The following is a 16,947-nucleotide window of genomic DNA, read 5'->3' as shown; positions in this document are numbered from 1 at the left end:
CGAGGTCATAGGATATATAGACTTTTATATACGTATTGCTCTTTTGTCTATAACATTTCATTGGATAATTTATACTCTTTCATGTCCAGACATAGTTAGACAAATGGAGCATTCTTTTTTTTTTTCAAAGATTTTATTTATTTATTTATTCTATATACCCAACATGGGGCTCAAACTCATGACCCAGAGATCAAGAGTCACACACTTCAGGGCACCTGTGTAGCTCACTTGGGTGGGTATCTGCCTTCGGCTCTGGTTGTGATCTCGGGGTCCCGGGATCCAGGCCCACATTGGGCTCCCTGCTCAGTGGGGAGTTTCTTTTACCCTCTGCCACTACCACCCCCCTCCTGCTCTCTCTCTCTGTCATATGAATAAAGAAAATCTTAAAAAAAAAAAAAAAAGAGTCACACTTTGATTGAACCAGCCAGGCACGGGCAGCCTGGTTGGCTCAGCAGTTTAGCGCTGCCTGCAGCCCAGGGTGTGATCCTGGAGACCCTGGATCGAGTCCCGCGTCAGGCTCCCTGCATGGAGCCTGCTTCTCTCTCTGCCTGTGTCTCTGCTTCTCTCTGTGTGTGTCTCTAATGAATAAATAAATAAAATCTTTTTTTTAAGAATAAATAAATAAAATCTTTTTTTAAGAATAAATAAATAAAATATTTTTTAAGAATAAATAAATAAAATCTTTTTTTTAAGATTTTATTTATTTATTAGAGACACACACAGAGAGAGAAACAGAGACACAGGCAGAGGGAGAAGCAGGCTCCATGCAGGGAGCCTGACGCGGGACTCCATCCAGGGTCTCCAGGATCACACCCTGGGCTGCAGGCAGTGCTAAACCGCTGCGCCACCAGGGCTGCCCTAAATAAATAAAATCTTAAAAAAAAAAAAAAAAAAAAAAGAACCAGCCAGGCACCCTTGAAAAGTCTGTATGTTTTTTTTGTTTGTTTTTTATTTATGATAGTCATACAGAGAGAGAGAGGCAGAGACACAGGCAGAGGGAGAAGCAGGCTCCATGCACCGGGAGCCCGACGTGGGACTCGATCCCCGGTCTCCAGGATCGCGCCCTGGGCCAAAGGCAGGCGCCAAACTGCTGCGCCACCCAGGGATCCCAAGTCTGTATGTTTTTAAGGCTTCTGATACATGCTGCCAGATTGTCCTCTAGAAATGCTGTGACGATTGTTATATCTTTTTAAAAATTTATTTATTTATTTATTTATTTATTTATTTATTTATTTATTTATTTATTTATTTATTTTAGAGAGGGAGAAAGAGCATTCAATGTGGAGGGGGTGAGGGAGAGGGAGAGGGAAAATCTCAAGCAGACTCCCCACTGAGCATGGAGCCCGACACAGGATTTAATCATATAATTTGGGCCAAAATCAAGAGTCAGACACTTAACTGATTGAGTCACCCAGGTGCCCCAATGACTATTATATCTTTTTTTTTTTTTTCAATTTTAAGAAAAGGTTTATTTATGTATTTGAGAGAGAGAGAGAAAGCAGGAGCACGAGCAGGAGGGGCAGAGGGAGAGGGAGAGAGAATCCCGAGCAGACTCAGCACTGAATGGGGAGTCCAACACAGGGCTATATCCCAGGACCCTGAGCTCATGACCCGAGCTGAAATCAAGAGTCAGATGCTTAACCGCCTGAGCCACCCAGCAGAATATTTATATATAAAGACTGTGCTACTTTCACTAGAAAGCTGTTCTGTTTAATGGGACACTCAGCTTTGGGAAGACAAAGGGAGGAAGGAACAGAGTCTAGTTCCATTGACACAGGGCAGCTGTTTTGCACCCATCTCACTGCTCCATCTCACAGGGCAGCCTGGCTGTAAAGATGCCCCTTTCTCTCAACCACGGCTGGGGCTGTGGGATATAAGAGAACCCAGTCTAGATGTCACCCAGAAAACTCTGATAGAGGAATAAGGGCTTAGTTTTTTAAAATTTATTTATGCCTCCCTCTCCAGTCTTCTGAACAACTACCCTGAGGCACTCCTTATTTCCTACTTAGATATTACTACTTTTGTAAGCTACCACTTACTAAGGGTTTGATTTGCACTATGGCATTTTATTGCTGCATTCACCTAGGAAGCAAGTACCAATGAGAAAATGGGAGTTTTGGGGTAGATCAAGCATCTTATCTCAGGGAACACAGCTGGCAAATAACCTATTGAGGATTCAAACCTAGGTCTAGGGGTGCCTGGGTGGCTCAATCAAGGTTGGGTATTTGCCTTCGGCTCAGGTCATGATCTCAGGGTCCTAGGATCAAGCCTCACATTAGGCTCCCTGCTCAGTGGGGTACCTACTTCTCCCTTTCCCCCTGTTCCTCCCTCCCACTCGTGTTCTCTTTCTCTCTCTTTCAAATAAATAAATCCTTAAAAATAAAACAAAAACCTAGGGGTAACTAACTACAGACTCTGTGCTATATTTTAAAATTACTGCAAAACTAGTCTGTGTATCAAATGTAAATAACGAGTCCTGGAAGGATACAGTTGGTTTGGCACGGGTGGTAGGCATCACCAGGGCTCACTGATAACTCTGGCTCCTTCTGTGGATCCGGGTAGATCATACTTTCACACCCTCTGGAAGTTAGGTGTAGCCATGTGACTTGCTGTGGCCCAGGAAACGTGAGGAAGAGTGACATGTGTCCGTTCTGGTGCCAGTGGTGGTTCTTAAGCTTTTTTTCCCGGCAGTTATAACCCTGAAGCCCCATGGTGGGACAGTGCCATCACGCACAGATAGTGGCACTCTGCTGACTACAAAGAGCTGAGCCTTTGTGAGCCTTGATGCGGATGAAGCATGGGCAAGAAATAAGTCCTTTTTAAGTCACGGAGATGCTCAGAGGTGTTTGTTACTACAGCATAATCTGTCCTGTCCTGACCGATGCAGGTCCTGATGGGAGGATTTCATGTCTTTGTCTAAATTTTTCTGAACTTTTTATCCTTTTACAATAAGAAGAGATCTACTCATACTTATTTTTAAGGATTTTATTTATTTGAGACAGAGAGAGGGAGAGGGAGAACACAGGGCCAGGGGAGGACCAGAGGGAGAGAGAGAAGCAGATTCTCCGCTAAGCAGGGAGCCTGACATGGGGTTCCATCCCAGGACCCTGGGATCATGACCTGAGCCGAAGGCAAATGCTCAACCAGTTGAGCCACCCAGGTACCCTGAGATCTACTTATAATTTTTAAAAGAGGAGTTATACACATTCACATAACAGGAACATCATGCCCACACTGCTGTGCAATTTTCCCTCTTAGCTCTTAAAACTGACCATTTTCTACATCACTTTACGTAGACCTACTTCATTTTTTTAGTACTCGCGTTGTATTACAGTCTCTGGATACACTATAATGTATTATAACAGACCACTAACTCTAGAACATGTGGGTTGTTTCTGATTATTCACAAAACACACGCTTGAAGCTACAGCTCGGCTGTTGCAACATTTATGGGAAAGAAGTACTAATATTTATTTTTCTTTTTTTGGTTCATCTCTGGCAGTTTACAGCCTGAGCTCAGCACTTAAGAGGGTTATGCACACCTCCAGGGGATGAATGAATAAGCCAAGCGTGCCCGCACCCTTCCCAGGATATAGGGCTGAGGAGACTGGCCAGGGCTCAAGTGTGTGCATGCGTGAAGGTTGGGACCTGGCCCCCAAAGAGCGGGGCGGGGAGGCACGTACACACAGCTCGGGTGAGATGACCCTGACTCATAGGTTCAGGCATATAAGTTAACGGCTGGGAAACTCCAAGGTTCTGAGTGAATTCTGACTCATTGACGTCTCACTTCTCGGTTTTCCTCCAGTGCCACCATACAATCTTCGAGAAGGGCCTATGACGTTAATCACTGGGATCTTGAGAAAGAGGAGAGCTGCTCAAAGAGAGGGCCAAGAGGATTATAATTATTGGCCTCATTCACAGCAGATGCCTAGTGAGTCCTTGTCACATTAATATTTTGAATGCCCCCCATACAGAGGGCCCATTAGCGGTTGACACAGATTACCTGCATGACATCCCCCCAGCAATTTGAGAACACGGATCATGCACATAATAAGAACTCTCCTCATTCCTTTATTTCTATTCATTAGCTTTCTTCAATTCCTTTTCAAGATGAAAATGACTTTATTATTTTTTTTCTGATTATAAAGGGAAATTCTTGTTATAAAAAAAAATTTCAGACAATTCCGAAAAGCACAAAGAAGAGACTTTAGATTACCTCACAGGCCATCCCCAGAGATGCCACTATTGGCATTCTGAAGTATGTCCCTCCAGACAGAATCTATGTGTGCCTGCACACCCACACGTGTGTATTTATGAGGTTCCCAATAAGTATAGATTTCCACTGTCCGGGATCCCTGGGTGGCGCAGCGGTTTAGCGCCTGCCTTTGGCCCAGGGCGCGATCCTGGAGACCCGGGATCGAATCCCACGTCGGGCTCCCGGTGCATGGAGCCTGCTTCTCCCTCTGCCTATGTCTCTGCCTCTCTCTCTCTCTCTGTGACTATCATAAATTAAAAAAAAAAAAAAAAAAAATTAAAAAAAAAAAAAGATTTCCACTGTCCTTTAGAGGAGCTGCCATGTATTCCATCAGATGGGTGGCACAGCTAGGCGCCTCACCTCCTCCCTCTCTGGCTGCAAGATCCAGCAGAAGGCCATGACAAGATGTAATAAGCCCTTAATGAGCTTAATAAAGGCACCTAAGGACGGCATGATGATTTTAACAATTTATACCATGAAGAACTCCATCTCTTAGGCAGCTGGAAGTGAATTCACATGCAGATGAGAGTAGTGAGAACACCCAGTTTGGAGTCAGACCAGCTGGTTCTACAGCTGAGTTCTAGACCTGCCTTTGCTACTTTCCTGGTGGGCAGGTCCGTTCACTTGCAACCCTCGCCTACAGCCAAACATACGTGCAACTGACCATATGGAGAACTAAGTACTAAGTATGGTATAGAGGCACTGCTCTAATTTCAAGGCAGAAGAGCAGGAAAGAAACTGGGATTTCCCAGTCATGAAAGAGAGCAAGCATTTTAGAGTTTCCCTGGATAGAGACTTAACACCTGCATTACAGAGTCCTAGAAAAATCTGGAGCAGAAAAGAATCTCAGAGATTAGAGTCCTACGCCCACCCCACCCCAGGCAGTGATTCTGAGTATCTGTATATCTGTAACATAACTAAATGGAAAAATGGGTTTGACATATGGATTTTCTTTTTTAAGACATTCCTGTGTCTGGCCTGGAGTCCTGGAGTTTCCTAAGACTTGAGTTCTAGTCTTTGTTTTGTACCTTATGACGCATATTACCTTAGGGAAGTCTCTTAAGCCTCTGGGCGCCTCAATTTTCTCATCCACAAAACAGGGCTTCTGATGTTGCCCTACCTGTCTTACAGGTAGTTGGGACATGAGGTCCCAATGAGGCAGCGCATGTGAAAGTGTTTGGGAATCTGAAGTGTTTTAATACCCATAAAGCTGCCCCTAAAATTCACTGCCAGGAGCAGAGAGGCCTGACGGGGAACAGACCCCAAAACCCTCCTTGCAAGGGGGGCCTCACAGGTGGGGAGAGCTAGAGAGAACACCTGACTGCCTCCAGGCCAGGTGCTGTTCTGGGGCTGGAGAGACTGGGGAAGGAAAGACAGGCCCTCCCCGTAGGGAGCTTACATTCCAGTGGAAAGCAGATAAGAGAAAGGGAGATAAATCAGAATAAGAAATTGAGGGCAGCCTGGGTGGCTCAGTGGTTTGGCGCCGCCTTCAGCCCAGGGCATGATCCTGGAGACCTGAGATTGAGTCCTGCGTCAGGCTCCCTACATGGAGCCTGCTTCTCCCTCTCTCTGTGTCTGCCTTTCTCTCTGTGTCTCTCATGAATGAATAAATAAATAAAATCTTTAAAAAAAGAATAAGAAATTGGAGAGAAAGGTGAGTTCTCTGGGGTGGAAGGAAACAGGATGAGGTGGAGAAAAAGAGGGATGAGGCCGGGGCTAGTTTGGAGGGTGAGAAAGAAGGCTTCTCCAAGAGGTAACACCTAAGAACTCAAACCTGAGTGACAAGGACAGTGACAAACACAGCACACAGCGTTCCAGTGCAAGGCAACAGCAAGTGCAAAGGCTCCGAGGCAGGACCAAACTCCTGTTCAAGGAGCTTGAAGAAGCTGATGGCTTGGAGCTGTGGCACGGAAGTGGCCAGGGCTTGTGGTAGGTTTGAACGAGAGGTGAGACACCAACCAGTTTGTGTTGTACTAGGATCCCCCTGCGCTGGGTTTGAAGTCCCATCTCCGACAGGCTGTGTTGGGGGCCCCAGGGACTTGTTAGGGCTTGCAAGGGTTTTATCCATGAACCAGCCCAACCTTCTGAATATCCATGCCAGGAAAACTGCAGGGAAAAAGGTGGCCTTGGGATGCTGCTCCATTCTTGGGCTGGCATTTAAGCCCCAGCCTCTACCCCATGGGCCACCCCACCTGGGGAGACTGGGAGGGGATTCATTAAGACCACAGAACCGGAAGGAGGGCCTGGTGCCCCAAGGCTTCCTGCTTTAGCCAGTGAAACTCCAGGGCTGGGCTCCAAAAAGGAAGTGCGTGGCCCAGCTGGGCCTGGTCCTGCATCACTGGGCCCAGCCCTTAGCCCTGAGCCCTGAGCTGCAGGACCAGGTGTAGGGTGTCAGTTCCAGGAGCCCCGCCAGCCAAGAGCAACCTGATAGAGCAGGAAACAGGCCTTCAGCCAGACAAAGCATCAACAGAGCACCTGGAGCCTTTGTTCCTTTTATCCTTCTTGCAGACTTTCCCAGGCAAATGCAGCTGGGCCCCAGGTGCTCTCACCTGAGCCAGGAAGGGGCTCCCACGGGATCTGGTTCGCTTGCAACAGGGAGTGGTCTAACTCGTGGCCCTGGGGGAGGTCTTGTCGTACAATAACAAAATAACCACACTAACACCCACTTACGAAGCTCCGACTGCGTGCCAGGTGTCATTTCAATTAACCCTGACAACGAAGCCATGAGGTAGGTACTATCATCAACCCCATTTTACAGATGAGGAAATGGAGGCACACAGAGATAGAGTGACCTGGGCAAGGTCACACGGTGTATGGAAGTGGAAACAGTAGGGGCTTTGCACTCAACAAATTCTAGCCCTGCTGGCCCCTGTGACCTCGGGCAAGGCATTTACATTTGCTGTGCACAGGGGGTGATCCGAGGAGGTAGGCAAAGCCGCTGGTGCACGGCTCCTGATCCAGACGTGTCTTGCTGTCCTCCTCCCCATAGCTCCGTGAGCTGGGCAGGTGACTGGGCTGAGCCTCAGTTTCCTCATCAAAGAAAATAAGTAAATAGTATTACCTAAGAGCACCGGGGAAAGCCTGAGGCTCCTCTGAGAGCAATGCTTCGTTTTTCAAAACGGCCACCCTCTTGGGTCCATCCAAAGAGGATGCCATCTTACAAAACTGCCCTCTTTTGCTCTCTGTTAAAATAAGCAACAGCAACAACACAAATAGAAAAACCAGTTGTAGAGCCATTCCCCATTTGAAACAAAAAGCCAGCATTACACTGCTGGGCTCAGAAGATGTTCTCAGGAGTGAAACCAGAAGTGACCGCTCAAGCCATCATGTGGCTACCAGGGTTCTGCCTAGGTCTAGACCCTGTGACAAATGACACACAAGAGCAAATGAAAGCCACGAGAGCAGGGACATGCAACGTGTAGGGAAGCGGTTTCAGCCACACACACACACAACCCCTCATATAAATCAGCCTATATTTATCAAGTTGTCTTCAGTGTAGGCATGAACTGATATACAGGATCTTTGTTTCAATAATAGGGAATCATCATGAATCACTGTAGATACACAACAGGGAGGTGGCCCCAGCTCTTCCAAGTGGCCATGTCTGTTTCTTTCATCCATCCTTTGGGGTTCAACTGCTTGTCTAGCTGAACTCTGCCATTCAAATAGGGGCTGCCAACCATCCTACATCACTGCCCCTGGCTACAGTGATTGGGGCAAGGATGAGATCCAGAAGAACCAATCATATGAGAGCTTTTGTCAGGATTTTATGTATTTATTTATTTTTTAAAGATTTTATTTATTTCTGAGAGACACACAGAGAGAGGCAGAGGGAGATGTGGGACTCGATCCCAGGACTCCAGGATCACACTCTCGGCTGAAGGCAGGTGCTAAACCTCAGAGCCACCCAGGGATCCCTTGTCAGGATTTTAAAATTAGAGCAAAAGGGGCTCCTGGCTGGCTCAGTCAGTGGAGCGGGCGGCTCTGGATCTCAAGGTTGTAAATTTAAGCCCCATGTTGGGTGTGGAGATTACTTAAAAAAATATATGTTTTTTTAGATTTTATTTATTTATTTGAGAGAGGAGAGAGGAGAGAACGAGTGGGGGGATGGGCAGAAGGAGAGGGAGAAGCAGCCTCCCTGCTGATCAGGGACTCTATCCCAGCACCCTGGGATCATGACCTGAGCCAAATGAGGACAGATGCTTCACTGACAGGGCCACCCAGGTGCCCCTAAAAAATAAAATCTTAAAAAAAATTTAAATTGGAGCTGATGAGGAAAATCCTATTCCTCTTGGATTGGTGAACTTAAAGGATATGAATCTGTAGTAACTGAAAGCCATGTTAGGAGTGGTGAAAACCTGTTTACAGAAGCAGGGACTGGATCCATCCAAGAGAGAAGCCACAGTGAGTAGCAGTGTCCTGATATTACAGTCCTAGGTTCCTGTTGTCCCTGAAGCAGGCTCAACCCTTCCTGCCCATCCCCTGGTTCAATGAGCCCATAAATTCCTTTCTGCCCCTTGCAACTTGACAGCCCTGCCCTAACCCAACCACTAGCATGCAGTGCTAATAAACACAACAGATCAGTAGGACAGATGTCACCGGCAGGACTTGATGATTTGCCAGGTGAAAGTTTTAGGCAATCAAAGCTATGAAGTCAGAGACAGACAGGATCGCCTCATTCATTCAAGTGGACAAATATTTATTGAGGCCCCACTTGTGCCAGGCATAGTATTGGGCATTCAGAATATAACAGGGCATGGAACAGACCAGGTCCTCCTCTTCCTCACTGTGGAGTAATCTGAAGGGGCTTCCCGGCACCAGTGAGACTGAGGAACTCGCTGCGGGATAGTAAAACCTGGCCAGGCTGAGATGAGTGGGGAGAAAAGCGTGAATCAAGACACAGAGGCAGGGACGCCTGGGTGGCTCAGCGGTTCAGTGCCTGCCTTTGGCCCAGGGCCTGATCCTGGAGTCCTGGGATCGAGTCCCACTTTGGGCTCCCTGCATAGAACCTGCTTCTCTCCCTCTGCCTGTGTCTCTGCCTCTCTCCGTTTCTCTCAGGAATAAATAAAATCTTAAAAAAAAAAGACACGGAGGCAGAAAATCAGTGTCCTACTCCTAGAGAAGGTAATGCAGAGGAAGGGAGACCACAGCTGACGTTGCTGGTAAGTGTAGACCTTGCCTGGGCCACACCACAGGATGCCAGTTCTGGCAGGGCTGGGAAGAGCTGGCCAGGCAGCCAAGTGGATTCCACAGGCCTGGGGGCCCCCATCTCTGTTGTGGTTGCCACACCCACGCTCTGCCCGGCCTCGCTGGTGGGACTCTGCCCAGCACCCTGGCCAGCACCACAGACACCCGGGGTCATGCCCCAGACACCACCGCCTTCCTGGCTCCTGGGTGCAGCTGCCAGCACAGCACTCCTGCCCAATCTGTAATTTCACATGGCCTCCTCCCAGCCTGACCGCTCATGGCCTTTTGCACCCCAGACATACCCGCTGCAGGAACTGCTCAAATAGAAGAGGTCCGGTGTCCACCTGAACCCCTGAACTAGGGCCACCTGAACCCCTGGACCTGGGCTTCTGGAAGCCAGTTGCTCCGTCTGAGGCTGAGCACGGCCGCCAAATGGGAGCCGCAGCCGAGGACTGGGGAGATCGCGCCCCCTGGTGGCCAAGAGCCGCCCAGCACCTTGATCTTGCTCTGGGGAGGGTTGGGGGCAACTCTAATTTGCATCCTTACTTCAAAGTTTGGTTTTTCGGTTTTTTTGTATTGTTTTGTTTTGAAGAAATACTTTTCTGAAAAGCTGAGCGTGCAAATAAATCATTTAAGTGAGACAGGTTGAGACCTCAAGGAATCTCAGAGTAAAGACTTTTGGAAAAAGTGGTCTTAGATTTTCCAAAGCCAAAGCTGAATTTTCCAACTCTAAACTTCTTATGTGTTTGTCTGCTATGGCTGGATGAGGTGCTGGCTGCAAACTGTTGTTTTAGTCATTTGCCAGCTCCGTGTGAAGCATATTCCTGGGTGAATATGTTCTGTGAGGCTATGAAAGACAGTCTCCCCCTTCTTTTGTAATAGTAACAGCCCTCTGGGGGAGAGGGGAGGGGGGAGGGAGGAAGGAATAGACATCTAGTCTGTTAAGTGAACTGTGAAAAGTAAAGAGCCCCTCTGTGCACATTCCTCAGCTCTGAATCTCTGCTTTGCACCTTGACAGTGTTTGTTTCCAGTGGGGCGAACCTTTAAGTGTTAGTAATGGCACCCCATTTACAAGCATTTTTGTCTGTTATGTAATGCCCTGTATGAGATGCTAGTTATTATTACTGGTCGTCGTGGTGGTGGTGTTTGTGGAGGAGGATGGTGATTCACAAAAACTAAAGACAGACCCTGATCTCAGGGGCCTGTATCCAATGTAGACACAACACACACATATGACATAACCTGCAAACAATCACAAATTAAGAGCAGACTACCAACTAAACATGCATGTGCTGAGAGCAGTAATCAGAGCGAGTATGAAGCTGTTGGCAGGACACTTGCTGGAAATAAGGCTTGAGGGGAGTCTGGATGATTGCCAGGCCCACAAACTGAGGCCTTCTGGGGGCTAGAAAGATGTTAAGAGGTCAGCATCTATACATCTTTGATGATGCAACCATCATGCCCCCAAGGCACAGTGACACACTTGGCACCACCACCAAAGATCCTAAACTCCTTCCCACCTCCCTCCTCCTACCATTGGTCTGCCACATGATCAAACATGAATCCCACCAGGGATACCTGGCTCACCTATATACCACTTACTGCCCCTAGCAGACCCAAGGCTGTACCTGTGGGCATCAGAGTATCCCTTGGCAGTATGATCTCAATGAGGTTCTACTGGTTATGCCTTTGTCCTGGCCTTCCTCCATCTTAGAAGGGAGCAAACCAAAGTCCTTCAGATCCCCAGGGCCACGAACTTCAGAAACCAGGTATTCTCACTATCACCTGCCCAACACTTGGGCAGAATTGGCATGAGCCTACACATGGATGGAGCCGCAGTGCACTACAAGAGGCAGCCATACTCTGAATATCCTTGGAAGTTAGTCCCACTCATTGTGTTCAGTATAGAGGGCATGCATTTTGAAATGTAGTACATGAAGGGTATAGCCTGAGGGCAAGAGCCATCCGTCTTTAACCACATCTCAGACTAGGAAGGTCATTAGTGAGGAATGTTGGATGTGAGGATTAAGGGATTCCACTGGGCCTGTCCATTCTTTACTAGCAATTTTTCAAAAGACAAACAGAAGACTCATTTACTCATTTACAGTGGGGGATGCAATTGCCACACAGCTTGGGAATATTCAGGAACCGGGAAGTTGCTCAGTGAATAGAAGCTCAAATAAAGGGGTGCTTGAGTGGCTCAGTTGGTTGAGAGTCTGGCTCTTGATTTCCCCTTGGGTCCTGGTCTCATGGTCCTGGAAGGGAGCCCTGGCTCCAGCTTTGCACTCAGCAAGAGTCTGCTTCTCTCTCCCTCTCTCTCTGCATCTACCCCGTGCGCACACACACACACACACACACTCTCTCTCTCTCTCTCTCAAATAAATCAATAAATCTTTAAGAAGAAAAAAAATTTTCAAAAAAGATAATCAAATAAATCAAATACCTAGGTAGACATCAGGATATTGGGCTAAGCAAGACGAAGGGCAGTCATCTTACCACCTCAAGATTTAACTCCTTGGGATCATCTGTACATTTGGATTCCAATAGCACCTTCAAGATACAGCTCCCTCTCATGACCACATGGGTTAAATATTACCCTAGGCAGTTACCCACCCACTAATTTTGGAATGGGCTCATAGCTCATCCTCTGGGAGGGATTCTTCTGTCAGCAATGATCTCAGCTTTTGGATTTGTACCTGCTTGGGTTTGGCTAGTCATTGGATGACCCAGTGAGATTCAATGATCTGGATTCTGGACAGAACAAGTTTGTTCCTGGGCTTCAGGTGGGAGGCAAGGGCATCATTTGGGATATTTTGGATTCTTGGTAACAAAAACTCTACTCAAACTGGCTTACTCAGTGGGGAACTTAAGTCTCACAGGAGGCTGGACTGATGTGGCATCTTGGTGAGGACATAAAGACTCCAGTTCATGTGTTCCTTTCTTTACTCTTTCCCCACTACAGGATATTGTGCCATTTTGCCCTTCATGCATGAGAGTCCCCACTTCCCCACAACCTCACCAACAGAATATGTTGTCAAACCTTTGGATTTTTGCCAATCTGATAGGTGAAAAGTAGTATTATGGTGTTATTTCAGTCTTCATTGCTCTTATGATGAGTGAAGTTGAGCATTTTCTCATATGCTTAAGGGCTACTTGTTTTTCCTCTTTCTGTGAATGTTGTCTTTACTTACTTTGCTCACTTTTCATCTGAGCTGTTGGCCTTGGATGCAGGTTCTCTCTCTCTGCTCTGTCAGAACCAAGATGGCGGCAGTGATTCCAGACAGTGAGAAGCCTGGAAAACAGGAGTGTCACTTCCTATGTGTAGCTAACCTAGTTCCACTTCGCAACCCCCTTTTCCCTTTCCTGTTTCTTCTATAGACAAGAAGAACCAAAAACTCACTTTCCTAATCTGCCTTGCAGCTAAAAGTGGCCATGTGACATAGTCTTATCTAACAAGATGAAGGTGAAAGAAAGCCAGAGCATTCCTGGGGTCTCTTTAATTAGAAGAGAGACAAGTGGCAAATTTCCTTTCTTCCCCTGCCTTACCACCAACATAATGGCTGGAGTGGCAGAACTCTTTGACACCATAAGTGAAAGGCAAAGAGAATGACAGAGATGTTGATCCTTTTTATTTATTTATTTATTTATTTATTTATTTATTTATTTATTTATTTATTTATTTAAGTAGTCTCTACACCCTACGTGGGACTGAACTCTCAACCCTGAGGTCAAGAGTCACACACTCTTCTGACTGAGCCAGCTGGGTTCCCCAAGAGATGTTGATCCTGATATTATTTGAGCCATCAAACAAATGCCAGGAAACACCTACCTCCAGACTTTTATACTGAGCTCATTAAATATCTGTACTCTTGAACCTTTCATTGTTTATTTATTTATTTTTATTTTTTTAGATTTTATTTATTTATTTATTCATGAGAGACACAGATTGAGAGAGAGGCCTAGACACAGGCAGAAGGAGAAGCAGGCTCCATGCAAGGAGCCTGACGTGGGACTAGATCCCTGGTCTCCAGGATCACACTCTGGGCCGATGGCAGCATCAAACCCCTGAGCCACCCAGGTTGCACTTATTGGGGGGTTTGTATTGGAGGGTGAGTATTGGGAAGCTTTTGGTACTTGCTGATAAAAATATTTCTAACTGGAGAAAACTTCCCAGGAAGTCACCTTCCCCTTTCCCTGGACTTCTCCTCAGAATATTTGTTGACTGGGTCACATGCCCTTTCTGAAACCAACTGCCCTCAAGGGGAATGGAATTCCTCTTAGGCCAATGGGGTGACTCTTGAGGTATGGGGGTCAACTTTCCAGGAGACAAATGGATGCAAGGAAGAAAAGTGGTGGTGGTGGTGGAGGGGGAGATGTCACTTTTAGAAAGAAGAGGTGAGAATGGCTGCTGAGGAGGCCACCAGCAGGGACCTGTGAGTGCCATTAGCTCAGGTTTAGGCCTTGGGGGAGCATGGGCCCATGGCCCAGTCATGCTGCTCTAGGGTTTTGCTGCAGAGCAACAAGAATTTGCCATGTATCCCACCTGTGGAGCAATAAGGTATTCAAAACCACTAATGGATGGTTAGTTACATGAGCTATACCTCTTTCAGTGAGGTCAAAGAAATGTCCCCCCAAAAAAACAGAAAAAAACTTTCCTTAATACATGGATGGATTACACTAGTTTATCAACTCTGTGAAGGCAGCGGTATATTTATCTTGTTTTCCACTTCATCCCTAATCCCTAGCAATTGAGAAGACATGTTGAACAGGACAGAACTGCCTTCACTTCGACATCAATCCATTGATGTAGGAGTTAGGATAAAGCCAATCTGCCACCATCTGACCTAATCATACTTAAGCTGCTCCATATTTCCCCACCTCAGCCACAAGATGACAAGCCAAGATTGGTCTACAGCTGGAGCTGGTGAACCCATTCTGGTTCTCCAGAATCATCTCTTTCTTTCTGGGACTTCCCAGATCACCCCTTTACCCTTGTCCAGACCTCTGGCCCAATATCTGAAATTCCCACTTCCTTCCTTTTCAAAAAACGGGGGTGCGGGGAGATGGGGTGGGTCGGGGGTTGGGCAGTGGCAGCCTTTTGACTCTCACCAACCTTCCAGCTCATTTTCCACTTCAGTTTTTCAAAGACCACCGGTCAATGACTCAGCGTCCTTTTCTCAGTAGCTGGGATATAATTAGCCCAGACCAAAAAACCTTCTTTCAAGCTCTCATTTGCAAACTCTTCAACCCATCTTGTACCAGCTAAGAGCTAGTTCCTCCCCAGCAATGATCGCTCATGCACTATCTTCTTTGCCAGGTATGAAAGGCAAAGGACCAGTCGCCCCATGGGCTTCCATCTTTTCTTGTGGCCCCCACCTCCGTGGCCCTTGCTCAGCTCTGTGGCAGCTGGCTTGCTCTTTCTTTCATCTTCCTGCTCTGAACAGAGCTCAAAGTTCCTTCTAATTGTCCCTGTTGGCAGTATTCTATTACGGTTATTTCCCCCATTATAAAAAGTAATATAAGCTCATTCAAGAAAATGTAGAAAATCCGACTAAGTAGGAAAACAAAGTGAGAAGAATAACTTTCTGCCCCATTTCCTAAACTCAAGCCTGTTTAATGTATCAGAAGCCATTCTGAGAAGTCTCATTCGCTTTTATGTGCCTCCTTTCTAGAATTTCTTAACCCAACTAATGGTGAGAGAAGAGAGCAAGAGAAGAAAGGAGCAGAGAACTAGGAAAACAACCATAAATCAGGTAACAAAATAGCAATAAGTACATCACTATAGAATTTCCTTTTAAATCTGAGCTCTAGGGGCGTCTGGCTGGCTCAGTTAGAGGAACATGTGACTCTTGATCTTGGGGTCATGAGTTCAAGTCCCACATGGGATGGAGAGATTATTTAAATTTCTTTAAAAAGATTTTATTTATTTATTCATGCAAGACACAGAGACATAGGCAGAGGGAGAGGCAGGCTCCTTGTGGGGAGCCTGCTGTGGGATTTGATCCCAGAACTCCAGGATGATGACCTGAGTTGAGGGCAGACACTCAGCCACCTAGGTGCCCTGAGATTATTTAAATTTAAAAAACTTAAAAAAAAAAATCTGAGCTCCCATTGCTAACATTTTGTATAGCCTTCTACAAAACAATTCTAAAGTCAGTGAGAAGGTGCACAAAGATTGAACTCACAGCAGAAGGGGTGTGTTCTCTAGGACAGCGGCATGAACAGATAGAGATTTAGGGAGAAGGACATTCCTGGAAGCAGCTTGTGCAAGCACAGAGAAGGTTTGAAAGGACATGACCCTATTATTACAAAACATTATTAGGGGTGTTCTTTGGAGAGGAGGGGGTGGATGTGGAGAAAAGGGTATGTTTTTGCTTTTTATATGTTTAAAGAAAAAGAATGATTTGTGCAGAGATTCTTTCATTAATTTCTCCATTTCTGAAGTTTCTAAATTTTCTTTGGAGAATATATGTGATTTTTATAATTCCAAAAGTGTAACAAAGATGTTAGTGGTTGTGTGCCCCCCCCCCCAAATTGATCAGTTAAAGTCCTAATCCCCAGTAGTTCAGAATATGATTGAATTTGGAGAGAGGGTGTTTAAAGAGGCAATTCAGGTTAAGTGAGGTTATTGGTGCGGACCCTAATCCAATCTGACCGATGTCCTTATAAGAAGAGATTAGGACACACACTGAGGGAATGCCATGTGAAGACACAGGGAGAAGATAGCCAATTGCAAGCTAAGGAGAGAGGTCCCAGATGGAATTAACCCTGCTGACACCTTGATCTTGGACTGGAGTCCAGAATGGTAAGAACATGAATTTCTACTGTGTAAACCACTCAATCTATGGTTCTTTGTTATGGCAGCCTGGCAAATGAAGACACTACGTAATTAAAAAGAGAGAGAAGGCAAGCAGATACAAGCACTTGGTATTTCAACTTTTCATACTGAAAGCTTTTGCTGGTCATGAGAAACCCAGGGGTTCAGGAAGTAATTTTTAACTTTTTTTTTCCTTTTTGCAGCTAGAATTTGACCCTCTGTCTGTGGGACAGGGAGCAAGCAGAGGATCCAGTGGTGCAAAGGTGATCCACCACCTTTGCTCTACTGTAAGCTGCCACCAGCCGCCACTTACACACACAAAGGCTCATGGAGGCCAAAAAGCTGGTCTTTGTGATGAACAGTCTTAAATGGAAAGCCCGCTGCTAGAATGGGAAAGAGAAACAAACGGAGGAGTCCAGAATTGGTGGTTCTTGGCCAGAGAAGTCTGCAAAGGAGCAGACAGTGCAGTGTCCAATCTGGTGGCCACTTAGACCTGCCATGTACTCTAGGTGGATCCCAGATCCCTTGGGAAATGGAATGAAAATAAACAACCTCTCCTTACGCTCACACAAAGATTTTGCACACTAATTCAGGGGGTTTGTGTCTTCCCCTTCCCAACATCAGTGTACCCTAATTAAAACCCCCCTGCTCTAGGGGCGTCCAGGTGGCTAAGTCAGTTAAGTGTTCA

General features: G+C 46.4%; 1 protein-coding gene across 1 annotated transcript in view; it reads right to left on the bottom strand.

Moving 5' to 3' along the window:
* SEMA4B (semaphorin 4B) overlaps positions 1-12,664 on the bottom strand; it is a 62,220-nt gene extending 49,556 nt beyond the window's left edge. The window contains exon 1 of the mRNA XM_049108454.1: positions 12,634-12,664. Coding sequence (XP_048964411.1) covers positions 12,634-12,649 — 16 coding nt within the window. The 5' untranslated portion in view covers positions 12,650-12,664. The remainder of the gene's footprint in view (positions 1-12,633) is intronic.
* Positions 12,665-16,947: the final 4,283 nt, after the last annotated feature.

This window comes from Canis lupus, chromosome 3 (assembly GCF_003254725.2).
Source record: "Canis lupus dingo isolate Sandy chromosome 3, ASM325472v2, whole genome shotgun sequence".
Lineage (NCBI taxonomy): Eukaryota > Metazoa > Chordata > Mammalia > Carnivora > Canidae > Canis > Canis lupus.
This window is presented reverse-complemented; position numbering and strand designations above follow the sequence as displayed.